This window comes from Corvus kubaryi, unplaced genomic scaffold, assembly GCF_017639235.1.
Source record: "Corvus kubaryi isolate FWS band 111438036 unplaced genomic scaffold, C.kubaryi_AGA036_p1.0 78, whole genome shotgun sequence".
NCBI classification, from domain to species: domain Eukaryota; kingdom Metazoa; phylum Chordata; class Aves; order Passeriformes; family Corvidae; genus Corvus; species Corvus kubaryi.
This window is the reverse complement of record NW_024582065.1, coordinates 1,166,500-1,190,988: the sequence shown is the minus strand read 5'-3', so window position 1 is coordinate 1,190,988 and position 24,489 is coordinate 1,166,500. Positions and strand designations below refer to the sequence as shown.

Here is a 24,489-nt window from a genome sequence, read left to right as displayed (position 1 = left end):
GGCGCCTCGGGGGCGGGAGGCTGCGGTAGGGGCGGGGCTGAGGGGGCGCGGAGGGGGCGTGGTGTGGCCATAGCCGTGGGGAAGGCGGCGGGGTCGTGGCGGGCTCGTGGCGGCCTCGCGGTGAGTGACGAGTGGGGTCGGGGGGGTATCGTGCTCCCTCCCCACCCCCCCCCCAACCCGCCTGAGGGGGCCCCATGGCCGCCCCCCCTCCCCTCAGGCCGGGACGCGGGACTTCGGGCCGGGGGCACCGGGGGGGCCCAAGGGGATGGGCAGCCCTGGGACGTGGGGGTGGAGGTGAGGGGCGAGCTCGGTGTGGGTGCGGACAGCGCTGCCGGGGCTCCGCGGGAGGCGCCCGGCCCGGCCCTGCGGTTCCCAAGGTGACAGCCGGGCCCCGCGGCCGCCGTGCTGCCCTTGCCGGGGCTCCGGGCTGAGCCAGAGGGCCGCGCATGGCTCCTCTGAGGGCCCTGCGGGTCCGTGGGGCGCTCGGGAGGGAATGTTGGGGACACTGGAGCGCTGCTGTGCTCCAGGTTTGGCTCTCGTGTCTCTGAGCTACCCAGGGACATCAGCAATGCGCTGTGTTCTTAACATCGGGATCCTTGCGTGGTTAAATGTCTGAGCTGGCCCGCCGAAGCAGTTTTCCACGTTCGCCTTGTACCTTGAGAAACACACCTTTCTGTTAGTTTGTTTAATGAGGGTTTTTGTGGTTTCTTGTGGTTTTTCTGTGTTTTTCCCCTCTTGGAAAAGTGGTATCTCTGTGTGCTTTGTGAGACCCACTGGCTTTAATTCCACCTTAGATCCAAGTGATGTTGAAATGCAGGCAAACAATGCATGGGAGGTCAGAGTGGCAATAAGGGTTGAATAATTTCCTGGCTTTGAGTATTGGCACTGGTTAGAAATTTGTACTGTCAGTTACTTACTGGATGTTTGAGCAGGAAGTTGCCAGGTCTGTTGCAGAGCTGCGTTTGCAGTAACTAGGGAGGTTATTGCAACGATTGAGATATCAGTGATTCCATTTCTAAAAGGATAAGATAAAGGGGAGTGTTAAGCAGATGTATGTTGTGGAATGTGTGATGAATTTAGAGTGAAACCTGGAAAAGGTTAGAATCTTATTTGTGTTAAAAAACTACAATAATTTGGTGTAAATTCGTGGTGGGAGCAGATTGTTCCAATCTTGGTAAGGCAGGTGGACATGAACTTCCTTCCAATGGGAAATGTGGTTGCTTGGATGAAGAGTTTGTTGCTTTGGCTCCTGTATTTTTATCAGGTTGATTGTCAAGATAGTTGTGTTTTTTAAATGGTGAAGACCCATGTGGCTAAGTCCTGGTGTGGCACTTCGGTTTAGGTTTTTTAGGTACAGGTATGCCAGAATATCCTGAGCTGGAAGGGACCCACCAGGACCATCAATCCTGGCCCTGCCCAGGACACCCCAGCAACCCCACCCTGGGCATCCCTGGCAGCGCTGTCCAAACGCTCCTGGAGCTCTGGCAGCCTCGGGGCCGTGCCCATTCCCTGGGGAGCCTGGGCAGTGCCCAGCACCCTCTGGGGGAAGAACCTTTCCCTGCTCTCAGCCTGGGATAACTTCAGGCCATTCCCTCAGGACCTGTCACAGAGCAAAGATCAGAGCTGCTCCTTGGGAGGAGCTGCAGCCCCTGGTGAGTTCTGACCTCAGTTTCCCCTTCAGGATGAACAATCCCAGTGCCCTCAGCTGCTCCTTGTGTGCCCTTTGAGACCCTTCACCATCTTCCTAGCCCAATGTTAGATCTATATATATTTCCTATTTTTTTTTCACTGGTATTCAGCACTGGCCAGTTTTAATGCCAGTGTAGTGGGGAAGAGGCTGTAGCAGCACATCCTGCAGCAGTCAGCAAGCATCGCATCTTAATCACTTGTCCTTTTTTAATTTAAGCTTTGTTCATAATTCTCATCTATATTTGAGTGTGCAGTGGGCTTGTGGTTCCACACAGTTCCCAGGCAGAGGCCAATTCTTCCTGTTGGTGCTCGAATCCCAAGCTCCAGAATGCTTACTAGTCCTGCTTCTTGTGTCCAGGTGGATGAAATGCTCCTCTCAAGTGTTTATTAAATTGGCTTTCAGTCTTTTTGATCTTAACTTGCCTCTGCTTGAGCCTGAGGTCAGCAAAGCTTTTGCAGGATTTTGCATAAGTAACCATATGGGATCTTATAGGGTAAGTTAGCATTCAAGTTAACGATCCCAAATCCTGTAATTTGTGATGTAATGTTTCCTGAGGCTTTCATCAGGCTTTGGACTCTGCATTTTTTTTCCCCTATCCTTCATTAAAAAGGGGGTACTGGGAATAATGTGTAAATGTTGCTGTTTAAATGAGAATTGGTTTTATAACTAAGGATTTGTTGGTGAAGCTCTGACTGCTCTGCTATACAATGCGAAACTAAAGTCATGCTTTTTGCTACAAACACAGCAATTGTTGGAATAAGCAGGTTTTTGCTTCTGCTCTCCTCCCCCCACCAAAAGCAAGGTAATAAAGAAAATATAAGTACTGGCAGGAGTTGCAGGCTCCCACACAACTTTGTGGTGAGAATGGAGAAATTTTCTACAACCGTTTCCTACTGAGATTTGGCTGCTTTTCATTTCATATCATATCAGATTTCTCATCTAGGCCAGGTTGTTAACTAAGCTGAGAGTTAGGATAATTTCTGCCAGTAGAGAGGAGGAATTAAATCACCTTTCCAAGTCACTTTTGCATGTTTGCTTTTTTATTTTAAAGGTATCATCCCTGCCACTGACTCAGACTTGCAGTGGTACAAGGACAAGGTTTATGGGGTGGTTTTTTTTTTTGTTTTTTCTTTTGAAAAGAGGTTTGGGAGGATTTTTCACTTCTCCCTTTACAGTGTAACTTCAAGGTTTGGATTAGTGAGACACTCTATCCCTGAATGAAAGCTTAATGCCTGAGAAGGGAGGGCATTGAGAATAATCTTTTCCAGTTTTATATTACAAGTAAATGACAAAATCTACCATGTTCACACAGTGAGTTTTGAGCAGGGCCCTGAGGAGTTTCCTTTCAGCTGGCTTGTTTTCCAGTTAGGCATTAGGTTCAAGACAGAACTTTTTGGTCTTTGAACTAAAATGTGCTATTTTCTCCTTTCCTTCTTGGTTTTTCTATTGGCTACGAAGACCCCTCTACCCAACAGAAAGCTGCCATGGTTCTGCAGACCTGCCTTCCCTGCCCTGGCCTGAAGGTCACCTGAAAGTTAGCAGGAGCCTGCAGCAGAATTTTGGGAAGTTGAGCTGAAGCACATTGCCAGCATGAACTTCTCCACAAGTCTGCCCGGAAATCACTGGGAGTCTTGGCAACTTTTTCTTAGGGAAGGATGAAAAAGACTCAATCTAGTTTATGTTGTTTTTCTCTGGGAAATCCAATCTTAGTTAATCAACTCCATTGCCTTTTGTTTCAATCTAATTTTCTGGAAATGTTCCCAATCGGGTCCTGAGGAACCAATGATTTTTTCATTAACCGTTTTCTTCATCTGAAAGCTGGAATCTGCTAATGCAACTGTGATTGCAGCCAGAACAACGGCTTTGCTTCCTGCACTTTTCCTCTCTGTGTATATAACCTTAGAAAATCATACACTTGCTGTATCACAGGAGTAAATGTCATTTATCATCTGATAAAAAGGTTGTACAAGCATATAATCTTTTCACTTTAATATTTATCTAAATGAATATAGCAGTGCATGGTAGCTCTAGAGCACAGGCCAAATGCTGTAAGTGACCAAGGCTCTTCTGTTCTCACTGCTTGCTCAGCATGTCCTGGTATGAAACTGGGAGAAAACTGGGAACAGAATACAGGTGTTCTGGTGTGGAACTCACAGTGAGTGCCCCAAGCTCTGTTCTGAGACTTCATGAGAACCACTTCACTTCCATAAACCTTCTTTTCCCACACTTACTCATTAGTTATCATGGATTCAGATCTCATTCCTCTGATGAAGGTAGAGGAGCTTGGAATATGAGCTTTGTGATATATTTAGCTGATTTTCTGGCTAACCTGGGTAAAGAGGAACCATGACAGTCTTGGCTGTTCTTCTTTTCTAAGCACTGCCTCTGTTGGGGGAAGGAGTGTCTGGCAAATACACTTTCAGGCTTTTTTCACATTAAAGGTAATGTAATTGGACTTGCTCTGTAGGATTAAGAAGTGCTTTGAGGCCACCTGTGAGGTGCAGTGCACATCCTGAGCTAATGCTGTGAGCTCCAGAGAGCTGGGAAAAGCAGCTCTTGGAAAGGGATACGGCTCCAGCCTCCTTAGGGAGAGGCTCCTCCCTGTGACCCAACCTGCTCCTTATCTGATGTCTTTAAATGGTGGCTGCACTCTGGGTGGGAGAACAGCAGCAGCTCGTGCCACCCTGGCTGCTCCTGGTGGGATCTTCCAGAGGCTGCACTGGGAGCCAGGGATCCCCTTACTCACTTGCTTTCCCCTTTAACCTTCCCTGCTCGGAAAGGCATTCTACTGAAGAGACTCAAACCACTCATTGGCACAGCTGGTCTGCATTTTCAGGCTTGCACCTTTGACTGGGGAAGGAGAAACACTAACAAACGTGGAGCAGACTCAAAGGCAGTGCTCCCAGTAGGAGCCATCCCAGTTCACTCTCCTGCAGCCCTCGGGCAGTGACCGCAGCGCTGCCATCAGTGTGGCTCCGTGGGAGGGCATTTCCGATAGGTAAATCAGCCCTCGTACATCAAAGTGATAAGGGAAGTGGGAGCACAAGCTCCCGAGGAGCACACCCAGCCTCGGGATACTGTGCAAGTGAAATGCAATCAGTGTTGGTCTGGTTTTCTCAGCTCCCGTGTTTGTCTGAGCTCCTGGTCTAATGGATTTGACAAGAGACTGAGTCAGGATTTCTGGGTTCTCTGCCAGGACGGTTTTATACAAATCAACTTACCATTGGCTTTGATGCCCTTCATTAACTTGGGATAAGACATTATCTCACAAGGACGTGCTGAACTTTAGTGTTTAAAGTGGTGTCAGGTGAGACTGAAGTGTGCTGGAGGAGTATGTTATAGATACTGAAACCTGAACAGCTGGAAACAAAGCTAGTTGGGAGTTTCACAGCTGTCCTCATGTTCCTGTTACAGGCTTGCTTGTACTTGTAAAGCCATTTTTGTGCTCTTTTCATACAGGGCACAGAGCAGTGTCTGTGGGATCTCCTGCTGTATGGGTGGTAAAGCCTAATGCACTTACTCTGATTATTTTGCTTCTAGTTTAAAAAACCTCTTGGCAGCAGCATGACTTAATTTTCTGAATTCCTCCAGTAAAACCCTCCAGGACATCCTAAGAGCAGGATCCATGTGCACTGCTTGTCAGTTGATCCCTTTTTGTGTAACTCTTGCTTTTGATCTTGGTTGAAACCTCAGCCCCCACCACGAGGCCCCTTGTATTGCAGGGCACAGCACAGCTGTTCTTGCACTTTTTCTGCTTTGTCACTTTTTTTTCCCGTAGCAGTTGTTGGCTCCAGCCTTCCAAGCAGAGGGGTCCCAGAGCCAGCTACCCCGACAGGGTTTGTCTTGTGCATGGTGTTGAAGAATTTCTGCACAATTGATGGTTTATCTGCCTTGTTATTTTTTCCTCACTTCCCAATGCTCCTAAAAACTGATAGCTTTGAAAACATCACATTTCTTCATTATGGGACAGATAGAATCACAGAATGGTTTGGGGTGGAATTACCTTAGAGCTCATTTTGTTCCACCCCTGCCATGGGCAGGGACACCTCCCACTGTCCCAGGCTGCTCCAAGCCCCAATGTCCAGCCTGGCCTTGGGCACTTCCAGGGATCCAGGGCAGCCCCAGCTGCTCTGGGCACCCTGTGCCAGGACCTGCCCACCCTCACAGGGAAGAATTACTTCCTAATATTTTATCTAAACCTTCTCTCTTTCAGTTGAATACTAAAATACTTAAATACTAATGGCAAAATAAACTAAGCTTGCTTTGTTATCCAAAAACAAGCAAACCACTAATATATCTGATAGAGATATGAGTGTTTCAAATGTGTTTTGGTTAATGTGTTGGAAAGTAATCTCTGCAATGCACTTAATCAGACCAGGGAGTTCTAAAATCTCTTTGCATTTTTGCAAAGATCTCATGGGGGAGACTCAGGAGCTGCTTTTGCTACTCTGTGGATCTCTATGTGAGCATCCCAGTGCTTGGTCTGGTCCTAAGCTCATCTGAGCAGTAGTTAATGATTAGCCTTTGATAGAGATAATGATGTGCTTGTCAGCATTATGTGAGGGTTGAGAAACTTTGATCAGTCTCAGACTTGTTGCCTCTCTGGAGAAAAAGGCTCTCCTGGAGTCGGTAGATGGAAAACCTGTCTCTGGAAGAGTAAGTACTCAGCATTTTTTAGCTCTGAATCATTTCTGCTGTGGATTAGCAGCTCTGTGGCCATCCAGGGGTTTGAAAATGATGAAAAAGGCAGCTCTTTCCCAGAGTGATTTTTTGTTACTCACAGAAAAATTGTTGATGGCTCTCGTTCCGGCTTTCCATGCCCTACAGTCACTGCTCTTCCTGTCAGAAGAGTGTCACGAGGCCAAGGCTCTTCCAAAGATAAGTTCCTTTCCAGAGAATTGAGTTGATTGCTCTTTTCCTCTTCTTGATATTGGAGGTCTTCTACCTTGCTGAGATTGTATTTTCAGTGATTCAGTAATTTCAATAATAATTCTAATAGTTCAGTTGCATTTTCAAAAGGAGAATGTGCAGATGCTCTGTTCCATGGATTGAGGCTATGAATTTGTGCTCTGAACCCTTACAAGTATTTGCATCACTACCTGGAAGCTGTTTATATGTCACTGTGCCATCCTATTGCTGTTTGCCAAGATCATGGATCAAGAGTAGGAAGGTGCCTCTGGTGATGGATATTTGGCCTTAACCATCTGCCAAAACAGAGGTCGACTTCCTGGGCTTAATTAAAAACCCACTGGAATGGATTTTGCTTCTGGTGACCTGAGTTCTACCTTGCATTTTACTCATGAGCAGCTTGAGGCTTCTGAAAACAAGTGTTTGGAGGCACAAAAGAATTTGATTCTTGGCTGTGGTAGAACAAGTTCTTGTGTTGAGGGACAGTCATGGATGGTGCTGCAAAATGAAATGAACGCGCATCCGTATCTCCTCTGCAAGAAAAGGCATTTTTCCAAAAGTCAGTCTTGTGAACTCTTAGGTTTTTAGTCAAAGCCTGCATTCCAGAGGTGACCCTGACATGCCAGAGTAGGAGCTGGAAATCCCGGGGTATCCCAGTAGGAGCTGACATCAACACGTGGCTGTTGTGACAACGTTTGACACAGGCTGGAACACGGCAGCTCCAGGGAAGGGGAAGGGTTAAGTGGCCACCTTAAAACGCTGTGTCTGCACATGGACACACTTCTGAGGAATAATTACAGACAAACAACTGCTTAAATATGAAAAGAAAGGAGTGAAGTGGAATTGCTCTGCAAGGATGCTTTCCCATGTGGTGGAAGGTAATGAGTGTGTGGCTGTCCTGGACATGGAAAAACGTGTGTGCATTGCTTAAACCAGTGTGTCTCATATACGTGTGAATCAACCTCCTAAAAATTAACCAGGAGTTCTGAAGTGTGGTTTTCTTGCTATTCAGAGTCTCAAAACACCTGAAAGCCGGTTCAGAACTTGTACAAGTGTTGCCTTTTCTGGGCTGAGTCTGATGATGATGTTGAAGAGCAGCCAGAGAGGGAGAATGAGCTGTGTGAAAATGGGCAAGTGGTGTAAGATGTGGGGATCTCCTGTGAATCACCTGTGCTGGACTCCCTTTTATGAGGCCTCTAATAAACCAGTGCCGTCCATTTATTACCCTCAGCTTTAGTTTTATCTGCATGGGACAAAGGTATTTATGCTGTTGCTAGATAACATTTATAATGAGATAATAACAGATAACTCTTGTTCTCCACCTGTATTAAAGGCCACTAATGCACTTCTAGGACGCACGGAATCACTTTTGCCCCTGAGGCCCTGCTTTCTTGGCAATGCACTTTTTGACTCTGGTTTCATTTTGTGTCTCCTGAGATTATTTTATAGTTTTATGGGGTTTAAGGCTTGAAGGCGCCATAAAATCCATCTGGTCAGAGCTGTTTATGCTGTGTAGCCTGGTGTGTGTCCTTCCCACTCCAGCAAACCACGGAGCAATGGTTTATCAGGATTAACTTGCAGGTAGTTCCCTGTCTTGCATCCTGACATATCTGTCATTCCTTATAGATGGAATGCTTCTGCCTGTGGCTACTGAACATCCACAAACAATAGTCTGTGTCCTTACCCTGTGGACAGACACATTTTTGTGGGAGACAGGCTTCTTTCCATAGGTGTACAGGTGGTGCAGGAGGTGTTGAACCTGCAGGAATCTGGGGGCTGAATTAGTGAGCACGATGAAGAATCTTGTATGCAAAAGGTGGTTTTCTTTTTTCATATGAAGAGAAAACTCTCCCTTCATTTAAAAAGAGCTGTTATAGTAGAGGAATAAATGCTAGGAGCTGTTCTTGATCAGGGCATGTGAAATAGGAAGTGAAATTCTCCACTAGGCCTGGTTTTTCTAAGGCAGCAGAAGTTGCCTAATCTTACAGGATACACATCTTGCAAGATGGAGTTTTAAATATTAATATATTTTTATATTAGAAAGTTGTTGAAGAGTATCACAAGGTTCAGGACTCTGTCCCATTTGTTCTGAGCTTCCCCCGAGGCAGCAGGATGGTTCCTGCTCTCTGGCCATATGGATCACATCTGCCTGGTCACCATTCCTGTGTTTGGTTGTGTAACAGCTGAGCAAAAACCGCCACTGAGGATAAGGAAGCATCATCTGTTTATTCAGGAACTACGTAATCTTGGAAAATATGGGTCACATGGCCCTGCTTTTCTGTCTCCTCTTCCCAGTGCTGACCCATGTCTCCTCACTACTCAGCATCCTCAGTTGTCCTCAGCTGATGAGCGGGTGCTGAGAGTTCTAGCAGGAGCTTCCCAGGTGATTCCTGCCTGAGCACCACCCACCCTCCTGCTCCTCCATCCCAGCACAGCTCTTACACCCCTGCCCTTTGAGCCATTCTGCCTTATCTCTGCCTAAACTTCCTCCCTTCCTGCCAGGAAGGGAAGGCCCTCAGGTTTCTCCTCCCTGAGAGCTGAATCCCAGGGGCTTTGTGACCTGGGTTTGTGTTCCTGTGTCATGCCTTCGATGACGTGAGGAAGAGAGGTGAAGCTCTGATGGTGTGGCCTGCTGGTCTGCAGACCTGGGGTGACTGCTTGCTTCAGAAGGCTCTCACATGCCCAGGGAGTGCTGAAGTGCTTCTGTAGATGCCTCCTGGGGATTGCCTTTGATGGAAACTTGTCAGTTCTAGCTCTGAATTCACGCTGGCATTGGCTATAAGGAATTTTGGTGGCTGCCGTGCCTTTCCTCTGATGTTATCAGGCTTAGAGTCTGAGGTGTTCTGCTCTGCAGGATTGTTTTCAGCTGCCTTTCACTCCATTGGGCCTGTGGGTAATGACATGGTGTGTGCTTCACTTAATGAAGTCCAGTGCATTGTCCTGTAAAGAACAATCTGTCCTGGGTTATTTTTTTTTCTTGTTCAAAGATTACAGATTTCCTGAGGTGTCTGCAGAAGCTGGGAGATTAGGAATGACCGTCCCCTTCTAGGGAAGCCTCTAACAGAGAGTTTGCTATGAAAATAAACTCCATCAAAGGGACATTATTGTAGCCATGGCGAGAGGAAGAGCTCTGGCCCCTCCTCAAGTAACAGGGATTGTGCTGAGTGACTGTGACCAGCTTTGCTTTAGTTGGACAGCTGAGGGATGCTTTGATTCAGAGCAGAGGACAGCACCTTAAGGATTGAACATATGCTGATACTTCGTCATTAATTAATGTATATAACTGCATCAAGCTGCCAAATGATGTGGTGCAGCTCCAGGAAGTTTGTGTGAGCCTGGAACTGGAGTCCACAGTCTGGAACCGGAGCACTGTTTGGGGTTTTTGCCATGCCAGTGGGTGCTGTGTGACAGCTCCATGTGGAGGGGTCAGCCTGAGCCTTGGGGAAAGAGCAGCCCAATAAAGAGAGGGACAAATGTGTATTGGTACAAGAAACACGAGGATTTGGTAAGAATAAAATAAGCACATGATGGCAGCCAGGAGGCCTGAAGGATGGGTGTTTGGAGGAGCACGTACTGCAGGGTGTGATTGTCAGCCCCAGCCCTGTGATCTGGCTGTGCTGCAGTGAACCTCAGCTCAACTCTGGCTTAAGGTGTCACCCCCAAACCTCCCTGTGTGGGTGACATGGTTTTGCTTCATTCTTCTCCCACATCCTGCCTGTGGGGTTTGTCAGGATCACCTTAATAAGGGTCTGTCTCAGCCTGGGCAAATCCCATCAGCTGTGGGCACGGCTCATGGACAGCAGAGTGGTTTTGATGTGCCAAAACTTTGTCATTGCCTTCAGCATCCACAGCTGTGCTATAATGGTTCCGGGTGGGGTCCTCAGTGGAGGATCAGATCTCCTGTGTGGATTTCTCTCCTCACAAAACCTGAAAGCCCTGCATGTCATTGTAAAAGCCCATTCTTTGCCTGTGTTGTACATTCCAGCTGTGAGAGCTGGGCTCTGGGTGCTTCCAGCTTGGCTTCCTGTCCCTGCTGATGTCCCTGCTGACTGCTTCCATCCTGGCATGTCACAGGCTGCTCAGGCATTGTCCCCTTTTGACCCTGAACACAAGATGTTGTCTGCAGCCCTGCTCAGCTCTTTTTTGCCCATTCTCTGCTCCCCGCACTGCACCCTGTGGCGTCTCAGGCTGGACATCCTGCAGAGTGCCTGTCATCCTTCAGAACTTCTGAAACCCATGGCTGTGAAGAGCTCAGCCTGCTTACAGGTAGACATGGAGAATGTGCCCTGTGTCACACTGTGTTCCTGCCTGGCTCTGCTCATCCAGCCTGAGTCCATTTTCAAGCTTCCGTGGTCAGGGACAAGCCCCAGGAAATGCAAACTTGTACAGCCTGACCCTCAGCGTGTATTGGAGATGCTGAGCTGTGCCCTTCCCTTTCCCTTTATCCGAACCCCTTCTGGTGTGTTCAGCTTTTGGGAAGCCTTAAACTTCTGGGAAAAGCTTTAGGATGAGACTCTTAAGGTAGTGAGGCAGTACCAGGGCAAGCCACAGTTCTTCTGTGATCTCACAAACATTCCTTGAATTCTTAATATAGCTCTAAGAGTTCCTTCTTCAGGAATTGTGCAAAGGAAAAACAGAGGTGTGCAATTAAGTGTGCTGGGCACAGCACAGTCCCTCCCTGTGTCTCAGTGCCAGCCTGGGGTTGCTGAAGCTGCTTGGGAGAGTTCCAAGAGGAATTTTCACACTGGGAAACAGCAGTGTGTGTCTGTAACACGTGTTCTGCTGCATTACTGAAAAATGTAGTGTTTGTTCCCTGTGTCTTTTAAAGTGTGTCTTTATAGCTGGCCCGGGGTGCTGGGTGCTCCTACAGCATGAACAGGTAGAATTGGTCTGTCTCACAGTGGTGCCTTTAAGCAGCTCTGGAGCTATGCCCGGGATCCTGGAAGAATCACAAGTCCACCCATTTGGAAAGGAAGCAGTTAAAGGAGAAAAGTTTGCCAGGAAATTGAATAAACTAGAAGCAGTACTTAGGTCTCCTGATGACGAGCTCAGTGGAGCCCACAGCTAGAGCCAGTGAACAGAGCTGCAGTGTCTGCAGGCTCCTGCTTCCCTCCCACTCCATTTACAGCACTGCTAAACAAAAAAGGGATTGGGCTTGGGACCACAAGCTGGGAGCCAGTGGAGCTCGGTCTGCCAGGGGCACTGCTGTAAGTAGAGCACCAAGAACTCCTGGGTGCCTTTTCCATTCCTTCTGTGTTTTTGCTTGTAGCATTCCTTTGTGTCACGCAGCACTGAGCCATATGTGATGTGTAAGCAAGAGATTTTTGCTTTTCCAGCTGGCTATTCTTAATTATTTTCCCTTCCCTTTCTCTCAGGAACTTTGATTTTAATTCTTAGTAAATATTACCAAGTCTTTCTGACTTCTTCAGAAGAGAGGGACCTCCTGACCCTGTTCTTGCTACCAGACGTGTTGGTGGAGAGACGCTGGGTACAAATCACTCCAGCTGTGCTGAGAGGAGTCGGGAGGGTTCCGAGCAGCAGCCAGTCCTGTGCTGGCCACTGCAGCAGCACCCTCTCTGTGGGACAAATAACTGCTCTAAAGGAGACTGAAGAGGTGATTTTTAAGGCTCTGGTCCTTTTGGGCAGAGCCAGTGGAATTAGTTTTATTTCTTGTGTTTTCTGAACTGGCTTGGGAAAGATGAGGCACTGCTTAGAAGGGAAGAGTTGGTGCTGTAATGGGTATTGCTTTAGGGCTCCAGTGTTAATCCTGTTAGACTTCTGATTTGGAAAGGGGCATAATTCCCTTGGAGTGTGACTTTAAGGAAGATCTGTTTGACACTGAGCTGATTGTGAAGTACTTTCTGGGAGCTTGGTAGATCCTTCCCATAGTGTGTCCTGTTTCTGCATTGAAAGGTGTATTTTCCTTGGGTGTTTGCCACAGGAAAAACTGTGATTTGCTGTGAAGCTGCAGGACTCTGGATGAACACAGCAGAAGCAATCGATTGGGAAGCTGTGGAGGGGCTTATGTGTAATGGCAGTGATCTTGTGGCTGAGACCTGCTTGAAAAGACTGCTCTGGCTTTGGCATCTCATCAGGTCCAGCTCCTTTACCTGCACTCATGTGTGCCCGGCCATCTCCTGCCTGTCCTCCCCTTCTCTGTGCCCTGGAGTTGCAAACGTGGCCTCCTGGTATGTGTGAGGTGAGGCAGCACCGTTTTTGTGTTGGTGGAGGGTGAAGGTGAGTCCTGGTGCTGACAGTTCGCTGCTGTCAGATCCTGCTCCTGGCTGCACCTGTCCTGAGCCAGCCTGGTTTGCAGAGCTGCCACGGTGGCATTGCAGGGCTGGGACAGAAACCTCTGTGTGAGCAGGGCCTGCCTGAGGTCCTGCTTAAAGGAAGAGGAGTCCTGGGTGGAGCTCTGAGTCTTGCAGTTTTCCTTAAAAATCTGAGGGGTTGTGAAATGGAGGCTGTGGCTTCTCTCACCTGGGGTAACAGCACGGAGGAGGGAAAGAAAGAAGCCCTGGAGGAGAATGTCCTCGTTCCTCTCTCCTGTTCCTCCTGTTTGTTTTCTTAGGCAGTAGGTTACTGCAGAGCACAAAGTATCGCTCTGTGTGTGTCCCTTGTGACAGGGACACCCTGGGGTCTGTCCCCTTCAGGTGTTCAAAGTACCTGAGCCTGATGCAGTCGCGGGCTGTGGCAGATCCCTCTCCAGGGCTCCGTGCTCAGGAATCCACTGCAATGCCTCTCCCTCTCAGTGCAAACATCTGGAGCAGGCAGCAGCCAGAGATCAAGTCACCCATTCAGACAGAAATACCTGCTGAAGGCTGGCTTTGTACAAGGCTAAACCTATTTAAAGAATTTACAGTAATAGAAACTGGGGGAGGGCCAGGGGGGCAGATTTTTTTCCTTCAGGTATGGAGTGAGCCTTGTTAAACCACCACCTTCTGGTGACACACAGAGCTCCACATCTCTGTCAGCTTGTTTCTTAGGAGTTGTGCGAGCCAGCCAGGGATTTGCTGCTTGGAATATTACACACCCATTAACCTATTGCTGCCCTATATATTGTTTTTTACCTCAAGGCATAGATAGAGATCTCCTAAGTTGTAAATCAGACTCTGACTGTCCACTGGAACTGATTTCTTTTAAAACAGAAATTTATCCACTGTTTGTTACCTTCAGTGACACAAAACACAGCTGAAGTGGCTCAGATGAGCCACTGATTTCCTCTTAAGCTGCTTAATACCCCATCCTTTCAGGATCTCTTAAAATGTCCTTCAGTGTTGGGTAACTGCAGCAAGAGGTTGGATTTGGTGTTGGAGCACTGGGATAGCAGGGCAGGGAGGAGCTACACAGGTGAGGGTTAAACTTGCCTGCCCAGCCACAGGCAGCCACTCCTGAACACCTGATTGTATTCTTTGTTCCTACAGAGTAAATATCCTGAGAACACAGCCGCTGTTTCTCCCTTTCTGCAGACAAATGATGATGAGTGAGAAGGAAAGGAGTGAAAAGCTGACACAGCCCAGCCACGAAGGCAGTTTTTTCATCTGGTAACCAGCCAGGGCTTCTGTGGAGCGTTTTGGAACCTGCTGAGCTTGGCAGGAATGTGAAATCCTAAAAGGAATAAATAATCATTGGACAGTAGTCACTAGTGAGGATGTTGTATCCAAAGGAAAAGCAAAGGATCAGTCAACTGAGAGGAGAAGAGGGAGGAGACAGAGGGGCAGCTCCCATCTCTGCTCTGTGGGACAGGGACAGCACCCAGGGAGCGGCTGGAGCTGGGCCAGGGCAGGCTCAGGCTGAGAGCAGGGAAAGGTTCTTCCCCCAGAGGGTGCTGGGCACTGCCCAGGCTCCCCAGGGAATGGGCACGGCCCCGAGGCTGCCAGAGCTCCAGGAGCGTTTGGACAGCGCTGCCAGGGATGCCCAGGGTGGGGCTGTTGGGGGGCCTGTGCAGGGCCAGGGGTTGGACTGGATGGTCCTGGTGGGCCCTTCCAGCTCAGGATATTCCATGGTTCTATGATTCCAGGAGATTTTGGCTGGGGGAGAGGGGAAGTTCTTGTGTGACGTCTTTCCTCTCACTGCACACTTACCTTTGATCCTGTGCATAAAGCACTTGGGCTATTCTTCTTCCTTCCCTGATGCAAAAGACAATTTGATGTTTGTGTGTCTTGGCAGAGGATTCCTTTCCCAAGTGTTTGTATTTTGGGACTGCATTTCTGGAGCCTGAACGTTTCAGCTCTGGAACAGGATAATCTTCCAAGCTGTGCCATATGGAAATCACGCTGGGCATTCTGCAGGTGTCCCTTGGTGAAGTGTTTCTGTGTCAGCTGAGCTGCTGCTTGCATTGGTCTCCTTTTTATCTCCCCATAAACATTTTTCTGGTCTCAATATTTAAGCACAAATCAGGGGCAAAGTGAGCTAAAAAATCTTAGCAGAAATGTGGACAGGGAATTCATTGTGCTTTAGCCAGTACCCTTAGATTCCATGACAAGTTACTTTCCAGGGGATTATTGTGAAGTCGTCTGATGCAATAAGGGATGGGGTACAAACTTCATCTGCACAGAGATGCAGAACATACCTGAGCTGTGGGTTCCTGGTGTTGCTAATTGGTGCTTCCCTGCATTATTTAATTTCAGTGTTTGCAGGGTATTACTTCTGTCTTTCTCTTGAGTCCTTCCCCAGCAGTGCTGACTTAGTTTCCTTATCTTCCCAAATCTTTTAATTTCTCTCATTTCTCTCCTTAATTTAACCCTAAAGCCCTTAGATATCCCCCCTGTCAGGGATGCTCCACGGGGCTGCACTGGCACTCATGTTCTGGGCTACCAGTGACCCCTGCTCAGGGTTGCTGTCACACTAACCTAGCTCCACCACCAGCTGCCTTTTGGGGTTTTATTTGCTATTTTCAGTTTTGAAAGCTCTTCTAGAGTGTCACTTCCTCTCTCCAATCTAAATACAGCCATGCCTCCCTGTTCAAACACCATGCTGCCTTTTGACTTAAAAAACAGAAAAAACACACTTGTAAACTCTTATGATGGTTTATGCGGAAGGAAATAAGTCTCATTTCTTTCTAAACTTTAATTTGATAAAGTGTCCGAACTTTGCTTTTTATTTCACTTGGTTTTACTTTAGTGCAGGACTGAAGTGGGAGGGTACAGATTATTCCAGGCAGGGCCCAGCAGGACAGATGCTGTGCTTGCAGGACTGACTGGTATTCCCAGGTTATTTTCTCTCCCATTGCTGTTTCTACCTGATGATGTTCATTTCCCACCAGCAATTGCCAGGCAGTGCTGGGGCAGAGTGCAGCAGCCATGCCCACAGCTAACCATGGATTTTTATTTATTTATTTTTAGTGTGCCCAGACATCCCTGATTTGTGGTAACCAGATTAGGGATTGGGACTGGCAGTCTCTTGAGTGTTTCTCTCACTGTGGGTAATGTGATTAGAGGGGAGATGTGGCAATGTAAAGCTCATGGAAATGAAATTGGATTGCCTGTGGCTGTTGCAGACCTTTCCTGGCAGTAGGTCTTGTACCAACTAACACAATTTCTGTGTTAAACATGTTCCAAATAAAATGCATAACTGTCAATTAAGAGAAACTCCATAATCTGATCTTTAGTATATGCAATTTAAAGTTGTGATATTTTTGCCTCTTGCAAGACTGCACTTGGGAAGGGGCTCTGTTTTTTTCCTCATGTAGATAAGAAATGTTCCTTTATGCTGAGCACTTGTCCCCAGGCGCCACCTCAATCAAATTAGGCTGCAGAGGGACACACCTCCTTTAAACTGTCCTGCTGTGTGCTCTCTGTAGCCAGAGCAGGAGCGTGGGGATGCTCCAGGAGTTTTCCAGAGGCAGCAGTTCTCAGTGGCTTGGAATATTTTCTCTTGCAGTAGCAGTAGAGAAACCACATTCTGTTTAGAAAAGGGCTTCATTTTTTGTTTGTTTTTCAGGGTCCCACTTTTCTATGTGCCTTTCTGAACCGCTCTGTCCTCAAGATGTCTCACCACATGAACAGCTCCATGCTGCCAACCTCGCATCCTCCTGAGCATCACCACTCCTCCACCACAGCCCCGGGACGCAGTCATGGACCTGACATGATGATGATGGTAAGTGGAGAAGTCAGGATTAACCAGAGAATTTTTCCTTGTCTGTGGTTCAGAGTAACTTGTCATCTTAAAGACTGTGCTCTTGAGAACTGGGAATTAACCTGAGCTTTGGAAGGTGGGAATACTTCCAGGTAAAACCCAGATCCCATTGTGGGTCTTCTGGAGTGAAGGAGCAGCATGAGGGGATACGGAGCAGGAAATGGATTTCAGAGCTGGAGATCCTTTGGCAAAATTGTCTTCTCTTGCAAAAACCTTTCCAGCAGCCAGCCTGGTGTCTGCTTGACAGCCAACTAAGGGCAGAAATGCAAAGCAAGCATTCTGCTGCAGGAAGTGGATGAATGGAGTTCTCCAGGCTGGCAGTGAGAGCCCCAGGCAGCCCTGAGAGGATTGCCCAGCAGCCTGAGGGGCTCTGCCGAGCTCCCTCTGTGCCCGTCCCTCCTGAACTCTCAGAGCACGCTCGGTTTGGGGAGCAAAGCACTGCCAGGGCTCTTTGCCATGTTGGTATTAAGGCTGGACTGGTCCTGATCCCTGCTGCTGCAGCAGGCTTTGATTCCTACAGGTTCAGACTTGTGCATTTGGCATCACTGGGGCTTTGCAGAGATCCTGGCCAGAGTTTCCATGGAGATGGCCATAGGATCAGTGTTTGTGTGTAGCCAGTTCTAGGAACTTTTTCAGCTTTTTCTCCTTTGCCTAAATGCTTTTGGAGTGAGTTTCAGATTATTAAAACATGTCTGTTTCTGGTTAAATTTCAAAAGAAGGGGAGAGAGGGCACATTTCCATTTCAAATGAGAATGTTCTCAAGGAGTAGATTTTACAAACCTTCAGTTGGAGTTTGTGTGCCTGAGGAGAGAACCAAGAATCTCTGCTTCTACTTCTATTGCAACCAGTGTCACAGCAGGAGAAGAGAGCACTAGAACAGCCTTGGGGGGCATGGCCCACGTGGAGCTCTCAGTCCAGCACTGCCACTGCTCTTGTGAAGCTCTTCCCATCATCTCACAGCTCAGTATTGGCATCCCTGGGCCATTACTTTCCATGAAAATGTCATTTCTTTACACATGTCAAGTGTTCCCTGGATAGTTACAGGACCCTGCCTTGCCCTGCAGCTGAAAACTGTGAGTAATTGCACAAGATTTTGAATTCATACTGCAAATAAATCTGTCAGGGAAGGCAGTACATAGGTACAGCATCTTAGGTAACAGACTGAGTACATTTAATGTGTGTTTTCCCATTCCTCACTGGCACCAAGTAACAGGCTCAGGCTCAGCTGCAGTTCTTTGACTTATGTGGCTTTTGTTTTAAATATAAAGACGTTAAATTCATTGAAGAGATGAAATTACTTTCTAAAAGCTATTTTACAGTAATTTCTGCTCTGGGGAAAAATGAGTGTCTGCTGATTCTTATGGATGCTGAAATGAACCATAATTCTGAGCTTCAGCAAATAACCTTAATTAAGCAATGAGGGAAGTTCAAAGAGAAGTTCCTCTTGGTTGGTCAGTACTTGCCATGTGAAAACACTGTGCCCAAGACATGCCAAGCTGTATTTACCTAGATGGGAAGTTTGTATCACCTCCACTGGCCTGGGGATCATTGATGGCTCCCCTTCCCCTTCACTGTGCAGGCTCAGGAGCCCTTTTGTTCACCCATGGAAGCTGCAGTCCTGCTTTACCTCCTTGTGGTAGCTGTGTTTAGGCCTCTGTTTCCCTTAGGATATTGGGAATTCCATAGGGAGACAACTGTGCTGGCACAGTGCAGGAGGGGAGCAGAGGACTTACCTGTACAGCCCTTACCTGCATCATACAAACAGAGTCAAAGTGGGGAAGGGAAAGTGCCCTGTCCCCAGTTCCTGAGGGGATGGGAGGCGAGGAGGAGCTCCATGAGGACATCCCCGATCCCTGACTGCTGCTGATGCTGAGGGGAAAAGGAGCTCCAAAAGCAAGGAGAAGGCACTTACCTGGAGTTCTGTGAAGGACAGGGCCTCCTGCCCAGGGCTGCCTGAAGGAGCTGGGAACTGGAACATCTCATCCCTGTCTCACCTGTGTGTGTTACACCAGATTTACTGGAGACTTTCTTGGTGTTTAGGTGGTGACCAAATAAACTCATTTGAGTTCTTGTTCTGATACAAACCCCATTGCTACACCTTGCTGTGAGCTCCATCTTGGGATGAGCTCTTCAGGCTCATTTTGGTTTTCTTTGTGTTTTGGGCAGGCCATGACTTTCCACTTCAGCTGCGAGAATGTGCCATTGCTGTTCTCTGGACTTACAATCAATTCTCCTGGAGGTTAGTAACACTGTCTTGTGCAGTCCAAACAAAAGGTGTACAGTTGGTGTTTCAGGATTCATAGTTCAGGAATTACCCTGTTCCTTGTGCTAAAAATACATGGACACGCTGTGTTGAATCCGGTTTAAATGGCATCTGTGGGGTGAAAGAAAAAAAGATGTTTGTACAGTTCAAGAATTTGGTTTTGTTAGCAAAAGTGATTGCTGGTTCTGCTTTATGGGTCAAATTGCAGTGAGTGTCTGGCTAAAATTCCCATTTCCCACCTATCTATGCAAGCACACAGAGCCATGGCCTATGCAGCACAGTGGGGCTGTTCAATCATGCAGTGACTCTGCTGACACATTTTCTTGCCCAGAGACAATAATGTTTCCTCTCTTGTCAGAAATGGCTGGTGCTTTTGTGGCTGTCTTCTTCCTGGCCATGTTTTATGAAGGCCTTAAGATCGCCCGGGAGTGTCTGCTCCGTAAATCCCAAGTCAGCATCCGCTATAACTCCATGCCAGTGCCAGGCCCCAATGGCACCATCCTGATGGAGACACACAAAACCGTGGGGTAAGGATTGCACTTCATTCTAAAGCAAAGCTCTGCAGGTGAAACTGGCACAGAAGAAACTTTGTGCAGCCAGTTTTGATCTCTGGAGGGTGTCCTGGCTCCAGACTGGGATGCTGCGTGGCACTGGAGGATGGGGGACACCTGGGCACCCTTGAGGATGGAGACAAAAGGAGGAAAGCAGCAAGGAGCCAGATGAGCTTGGGATTTTTGTAATGCATGTGTTTGGGGGAGTTCTCAGGAACAGAGTTTGGGTGTTACATCCAGTGACCCCGACAGAAAACACTCAGGATCCTTTTGCTGACAGGTTGTCAAGGCCTCTGTGCAGAACAGGAGCCAGTCCGCTGTTGAATGGGGGGGTAAAAGAAGCTTGGTGGAGTCTGTTTCTCAGCTAAAAGTTGTGTCCTCCCAGCAAGCTCCGTGCTTGCTTTGCTCTGTGAGCAAAACCAGCTCCAGGTGCCAGCTGCATGCAGGAGTCCCTGCCCAGGCTGGTGTCACCTTCTCTGCCATCGCACGCCCACCTTGCTGTCCTGGCAGCTTTCTCTTTGGGGATGTGCATTTCCCACCTGTCCTGTGTTTGCTGACTTGTTTGGGTTTGTGTTCCCAGTCAGCAGATGCTGAGCTTGCCCCACCTGCTGCAGACTGTGCTGCACATCATCCAGGTGGTGGTCAGCTACTTCCTCATGCTGATCTTCATGACCTACAACGGGTACCTCTGCATCGCCGTGGCAGCGGGAGCGGGCACCGGATACTTCTTCTTCAGCTGGAAAAAGGCCGTGGTGGTGGATATCACAGAGCACTGCCACTAACACTGGATGTGCCCACAGGCCTCTCTACCCCACTGCTCCCTGCAAGTGCAGCCAGCCCCGAGGACTGGAGCATTCCTAAGCTGCCAAGAGAATCATGATAAAGAAAATCAACTGGAGTTCACCACAAGTTCCTGGAGGGGTGCAGGGATGTGAGGAGCTGGGACACGCTTCTCCCCTTGACTCTTGAGAGCCCCTTCTTGGCCAGGATTTGCTTTATTTTTAGATTATGCTGTGATTGAAATTAGTTGGCTGACAGAACCGTAGAAATTATTGTTTTAAAAAGAAAACAAAACCATTTTATTTTTAAATTGTAAATGCTCATCAGTGGGGGTTTAATGAACAGTAGGAAAAGATCAAAGTTGCCAATAATGTGTGAATGGCTGTTCTAATTTTGATTTTTTTCAATGTGTACATAATGCCAGGGGAGGAGATTGCCCTGGCATTGTGGCTTTTGGGGCCAATGACACGTTTTGCTCTAGGACTCAGCCTCTGAGGAAGATTTGGTGCTGCACATCAGACACGCTCAGGTGTGTTCTGGTAAGGGAGGACTTTGACCCAAGGATGTGAGCTGTGTGCTTCAGGGGTTGGATGAACCTGCCCTCCAAGCCCACCAGAGGATGATGATGAGTGTTGTTAATCTGGTGTATCCAGCAGCTTTACTCAGCCTCCGGGGAGAACACTCGAGTTTGGCTGCTTTCCCTTCCCAATTATGGAGCAGATGCAGGATAATAGTTCTGTATTTACAGGGCAAAAAGCTTCTAAATAAACCATTGAACCCACAGATACTTCATGTGGAACTGCACCTGGATGGAACTAGAGCTAAGCTTTGGGTTACTAGGACTGGCTCTGTAAATGAGGCAAGAGCTAAATAATGATTTCATGACACGGAAGTTAAACTGGCTGAAGAAGGTATTCCTAGATGGAGGTGAAGGGGGAAAACAACCATGTTCCTGTAAAGGAGAGATTTGGGGAAGAGGAGAAGGAAAATAAATACAGGACTACAGCAGCCTTCCGTGTCTTCTCAGGTGAAATTTGGAGCAGTGTGGGCTGATAAAAAAGTATTCCTGACCCAGATGACTCCTCTTTGTCTTAATAATCACAGTGTGCCCATGCTGGAGCTGCAGGTTCTCAGTGCCGGGGGGGACAGGTGCTGTGGTGCAGTGAAGAACTCGGTCAGTGCTGTGGGCTCTGCCCGGTGCCCAGGCGGGACAGGCTGTGAGGGGGCAGAACCTGCCTGGTGCCAGGACAGGCTCGGGGAGCAGCTCTGGTGTAGCACCTGGATGTTAATAAAAGTTGTGCAGAGTGTGGTGCAAAGCTGGAGTCTTCCCTCTACCCAGTTTGCCCAGTTTGTGCCTGTAACTGGCTGGAAAAGAAGACAGTGGGAATTAGAGAAGGGCCCTGAGAACAGGCCCCACTTTCAGACTGGGGCTGGTGTCTGGGACATCATGAGAACAGGGAATCCTGCTGGGATAAAGCCTCTGGGCATGCACAGGAAGGTTTTTTCCTCTGGAGATGCTGCTGGTGGCTGCTGGCAGCAGCTGTGTGAGGAAAGCTGATCTTTGGAATGACATTTTTTAGCTCCTGAGCCTTCGAGGGTGAGGCCATCCCTGTGTACATGGGTGCTCCACGGTGCTGGTGCTGCTGTCCCTGCACAGAGCCCACCCTCCCACCCTAAGGAAATCCGGTACTGCTGCTACCAGGACTTGAATTGCACCTCCTGAAGTCAGCCCTCCTGGGCTGATGCCAACTGTTTATTTGGACATCTTGTTTTCTCTGGACAGTGTAAATAGAGAATAAAAGGAGCTGAGTTAAAAGCAGGCTTAGGTTCCTAAATAGCTGCTTTCTGTAGCAAATTCGCATCTGGGTGAAGGAGGCAAAGTTATTTTCATGGAAAAGTTCTAGCCCCCTCCTGCTGAGAGACAGGAAAAGTGCTTCCTTCCCCAGTCTGATCTTTGAAGGGAGTTCTGTCTGGGACAGAACCTACTGCTGCCCTCTCTGCACCTGTCACAAAGGTAAAACTCCTGTGCCCTCTAAGCAGTCATGGGAGGGGAAACCTGACCCTCCCCATCCCTGGAGAGCTGGGAGGAATGTTAGTGTTGGACAAAGAAAATGGACAATCCCTTCCCACTCCTGCTGGAACTGAGAGGAAACCTGAGTGTTTGTCAGAGAAAACGAGCTGTTAAAAGCTGGAGATGGTGGTTGGTGGGGTGGGAGGTTTGCACTGCAGGGCTTGACCCTGAAGGAGCTCAGGGTGACATTGCCACTGCTGCCGCTGGTTTTTCTGGAAGGGGCTGGAATTGTTGCCATTACAATCACAGGTGGAGTGAGGAGTGGCTTTGTGTGGTGACCTCATACACCTCTTGCTGTGTCTTTCTTTGAAACAGAAGCTGCTTGGCCTCACCTTGCTTGTCACCTTTTAGCCATCTTTCTGTGTATCCAAGTGACCAGACTTGAATTCTCTGAGGGATGACTTGGGGATCAGGCTGTGGCTCGTGCAGTGTCAATCTGGTTCTTGTTAAGCTTTTCTGCCTCGTTCTACTTGTACCACCTTTGCCCCTGGAATTGTTTCCCCACCAGGATGAGCTCCCAAGGCTCATGTCCTGCCCATGCTCTTCCCAGAGAGGGTACACAGCTTTCTCCAGCATGCACTGGGAAGGGACACTGACCTAGCAGGGGTCACCTGGGCAGGAGTGTCTCAGGTGCCCCAGCTGCTCCCACAGCCTGCACGAGGGGTGCTTTGAGCACCCTGGGCTGCCCAGGGAACGTCAGAAGGGAAGCGGCTGAGGAGAGCAGGGTGAGGCTGTGTCCCCTCTGCTCCTGAGCTCCCTGACGTGCAGCTGGGGAGGGGCATGTCCAGGCTGCTCCCTCCTGCCATGGCCGTGCTTTCCTCAGTTAATGGGACAATCCAGAGAAGCCACTGACCTCCCCGTGTCCCAGCCTCCCCCTTGCCACCCGGTGCTACCACGGTGCCTTCTCAGCCCGGGTTGCTGCGTGCTGTGGCAGAGCCTGAGCAAAGCCTGAGCTCCCTCTGGGTGGGATCGGCAGCTCTGGGGCAGCCCCAGCCCTTCTGCTGAATGTAAAGTTGTCCAGGTAACACGGGAAGGGGAGGGCTGGAAGGATTTCCAGACCTGGGTACATTAAATTCCTGTGTTGACACACATGTAGCATGCTTGGGTGTGCTGTCCTGCTTGGGGGTGACATCCTGTGCGTGTCTTTGTGTCCTGATGTTTGCTCTCCACACGCTGTGCCTCCGCATTGTCATCAAGGGGGGAGCACAGAGCATCCAGGCTGTGGCCCTCAGCAGGCTTTTGTTGCTTTTGAGTGCCTTTTGAGTTTGTCTGGAGCCAGTCCCACCCAATCCAGCAGGATTTCTAGTTTTGTTTACAGTGGACTGTCAGTTTTGTTTTTACTCTTGCTCTTTGTGGCAGTAACTTGTCTGATGTTACTGTGAAAATCAAGACTCTCCTGTACATAATTAACCAATAAAATAGATTGCATTTTACTGTGGTGGGGGTGTGTTTTGGGAACAATCCTCAGTGCATCCCTCAGAGGGAGCAGCACGGCCCAGTGTCCCTGTTCAGGTGCTCTGGGATGGGAGTGAGGAGCAGCATCCTCTGCGCCTCCCCAGCTTCCAGGAATGCACCCTGAAGCTCCTGGAATGGGAATGTGGGGATTCACTGAGAAGTTTGTTTGTTCCAGCCCAGTCACACTTTGCAGTGTGGAATTGGTGCCTCCCAGATCTGCCTGCCCTGGAGCAGGAAGAGTTGGGGAGAGGAGTTTTAGGGAGCTGTAACAACCTCCTGAGCTGGGGCCTGCTGGGAATGCCAGAACAGCAGAGCCATCCCTGATCATTTTATGTTGTGTTAGACAGGAACACCAGCTCTTTTCTAGGCCAGGCTGGGGCTCTTTCCAGTTGGAAAAGTTCGAAGTTCTGTACATTTTCCCAGCCTGACCTGAAATTTGATGCACCTACAACACAGGAAGCCTGAATTTGACTAACTCCAGTTTGGAGCATTGCTTGGAACACTGAAAAATCAGAACTGGTCATTGTGCTGAAGATGGCAGGAAGCAGCCCTGGCCAGAGGCAGGGAGAACCTCCAGCTCCTGAATTCCCTGCAGGTGTCCTGGGCCTGCCCTGCTCCTTCCCCAGGCTGCAGG

The 24,489-nt window shown here is 48.6% G+C and overlaps 1 protein-coding gene across 5 annotated transcripts; it reads left to right on the top strand.

Moving 5' to 3' along the window:
* The first annotated feature begins 26 nt into the window (after positions 1–26).
* On the top strand, positions 27–23,833 carry SLC31A1 (solute carrier family 31 member 1). Of its 5 annotated transcripts, none has more exons than XM_042052527.1 (5): positions 27–109; positions 16,541–16,696; positions 18,902–18,974; positions 19,357–19,525; positions 20,130–23,833. In XM_042052527.1, the coding sequence occupies exons 2-5, from the start codon at positions 16,586–16,588 to the stop codon at positions 20,329–20,331; spliced, it is 555 nt and encodes a 184-aa protein (XP_041908461.1). In that variant the 5' UTR covers positions 27–109; positions 16,541–16,585; the 3' UTR covers positions 20,332–23,833. The 5 variants fall into 5 exon arrangements, with proteins under 5 accessions (XP_041908461.1, XP_041908460.1, XP_041908459.1 ...); XM_042052526.1 differs by having other exon boundaries at positions 49–120; XM_042052525.1 differs by lacking the exon at positions 27–109 and adding an exon at positions 6,243–6,346.
* Positions 23,834–24,489: the final 656 nt, after the last annotated feature.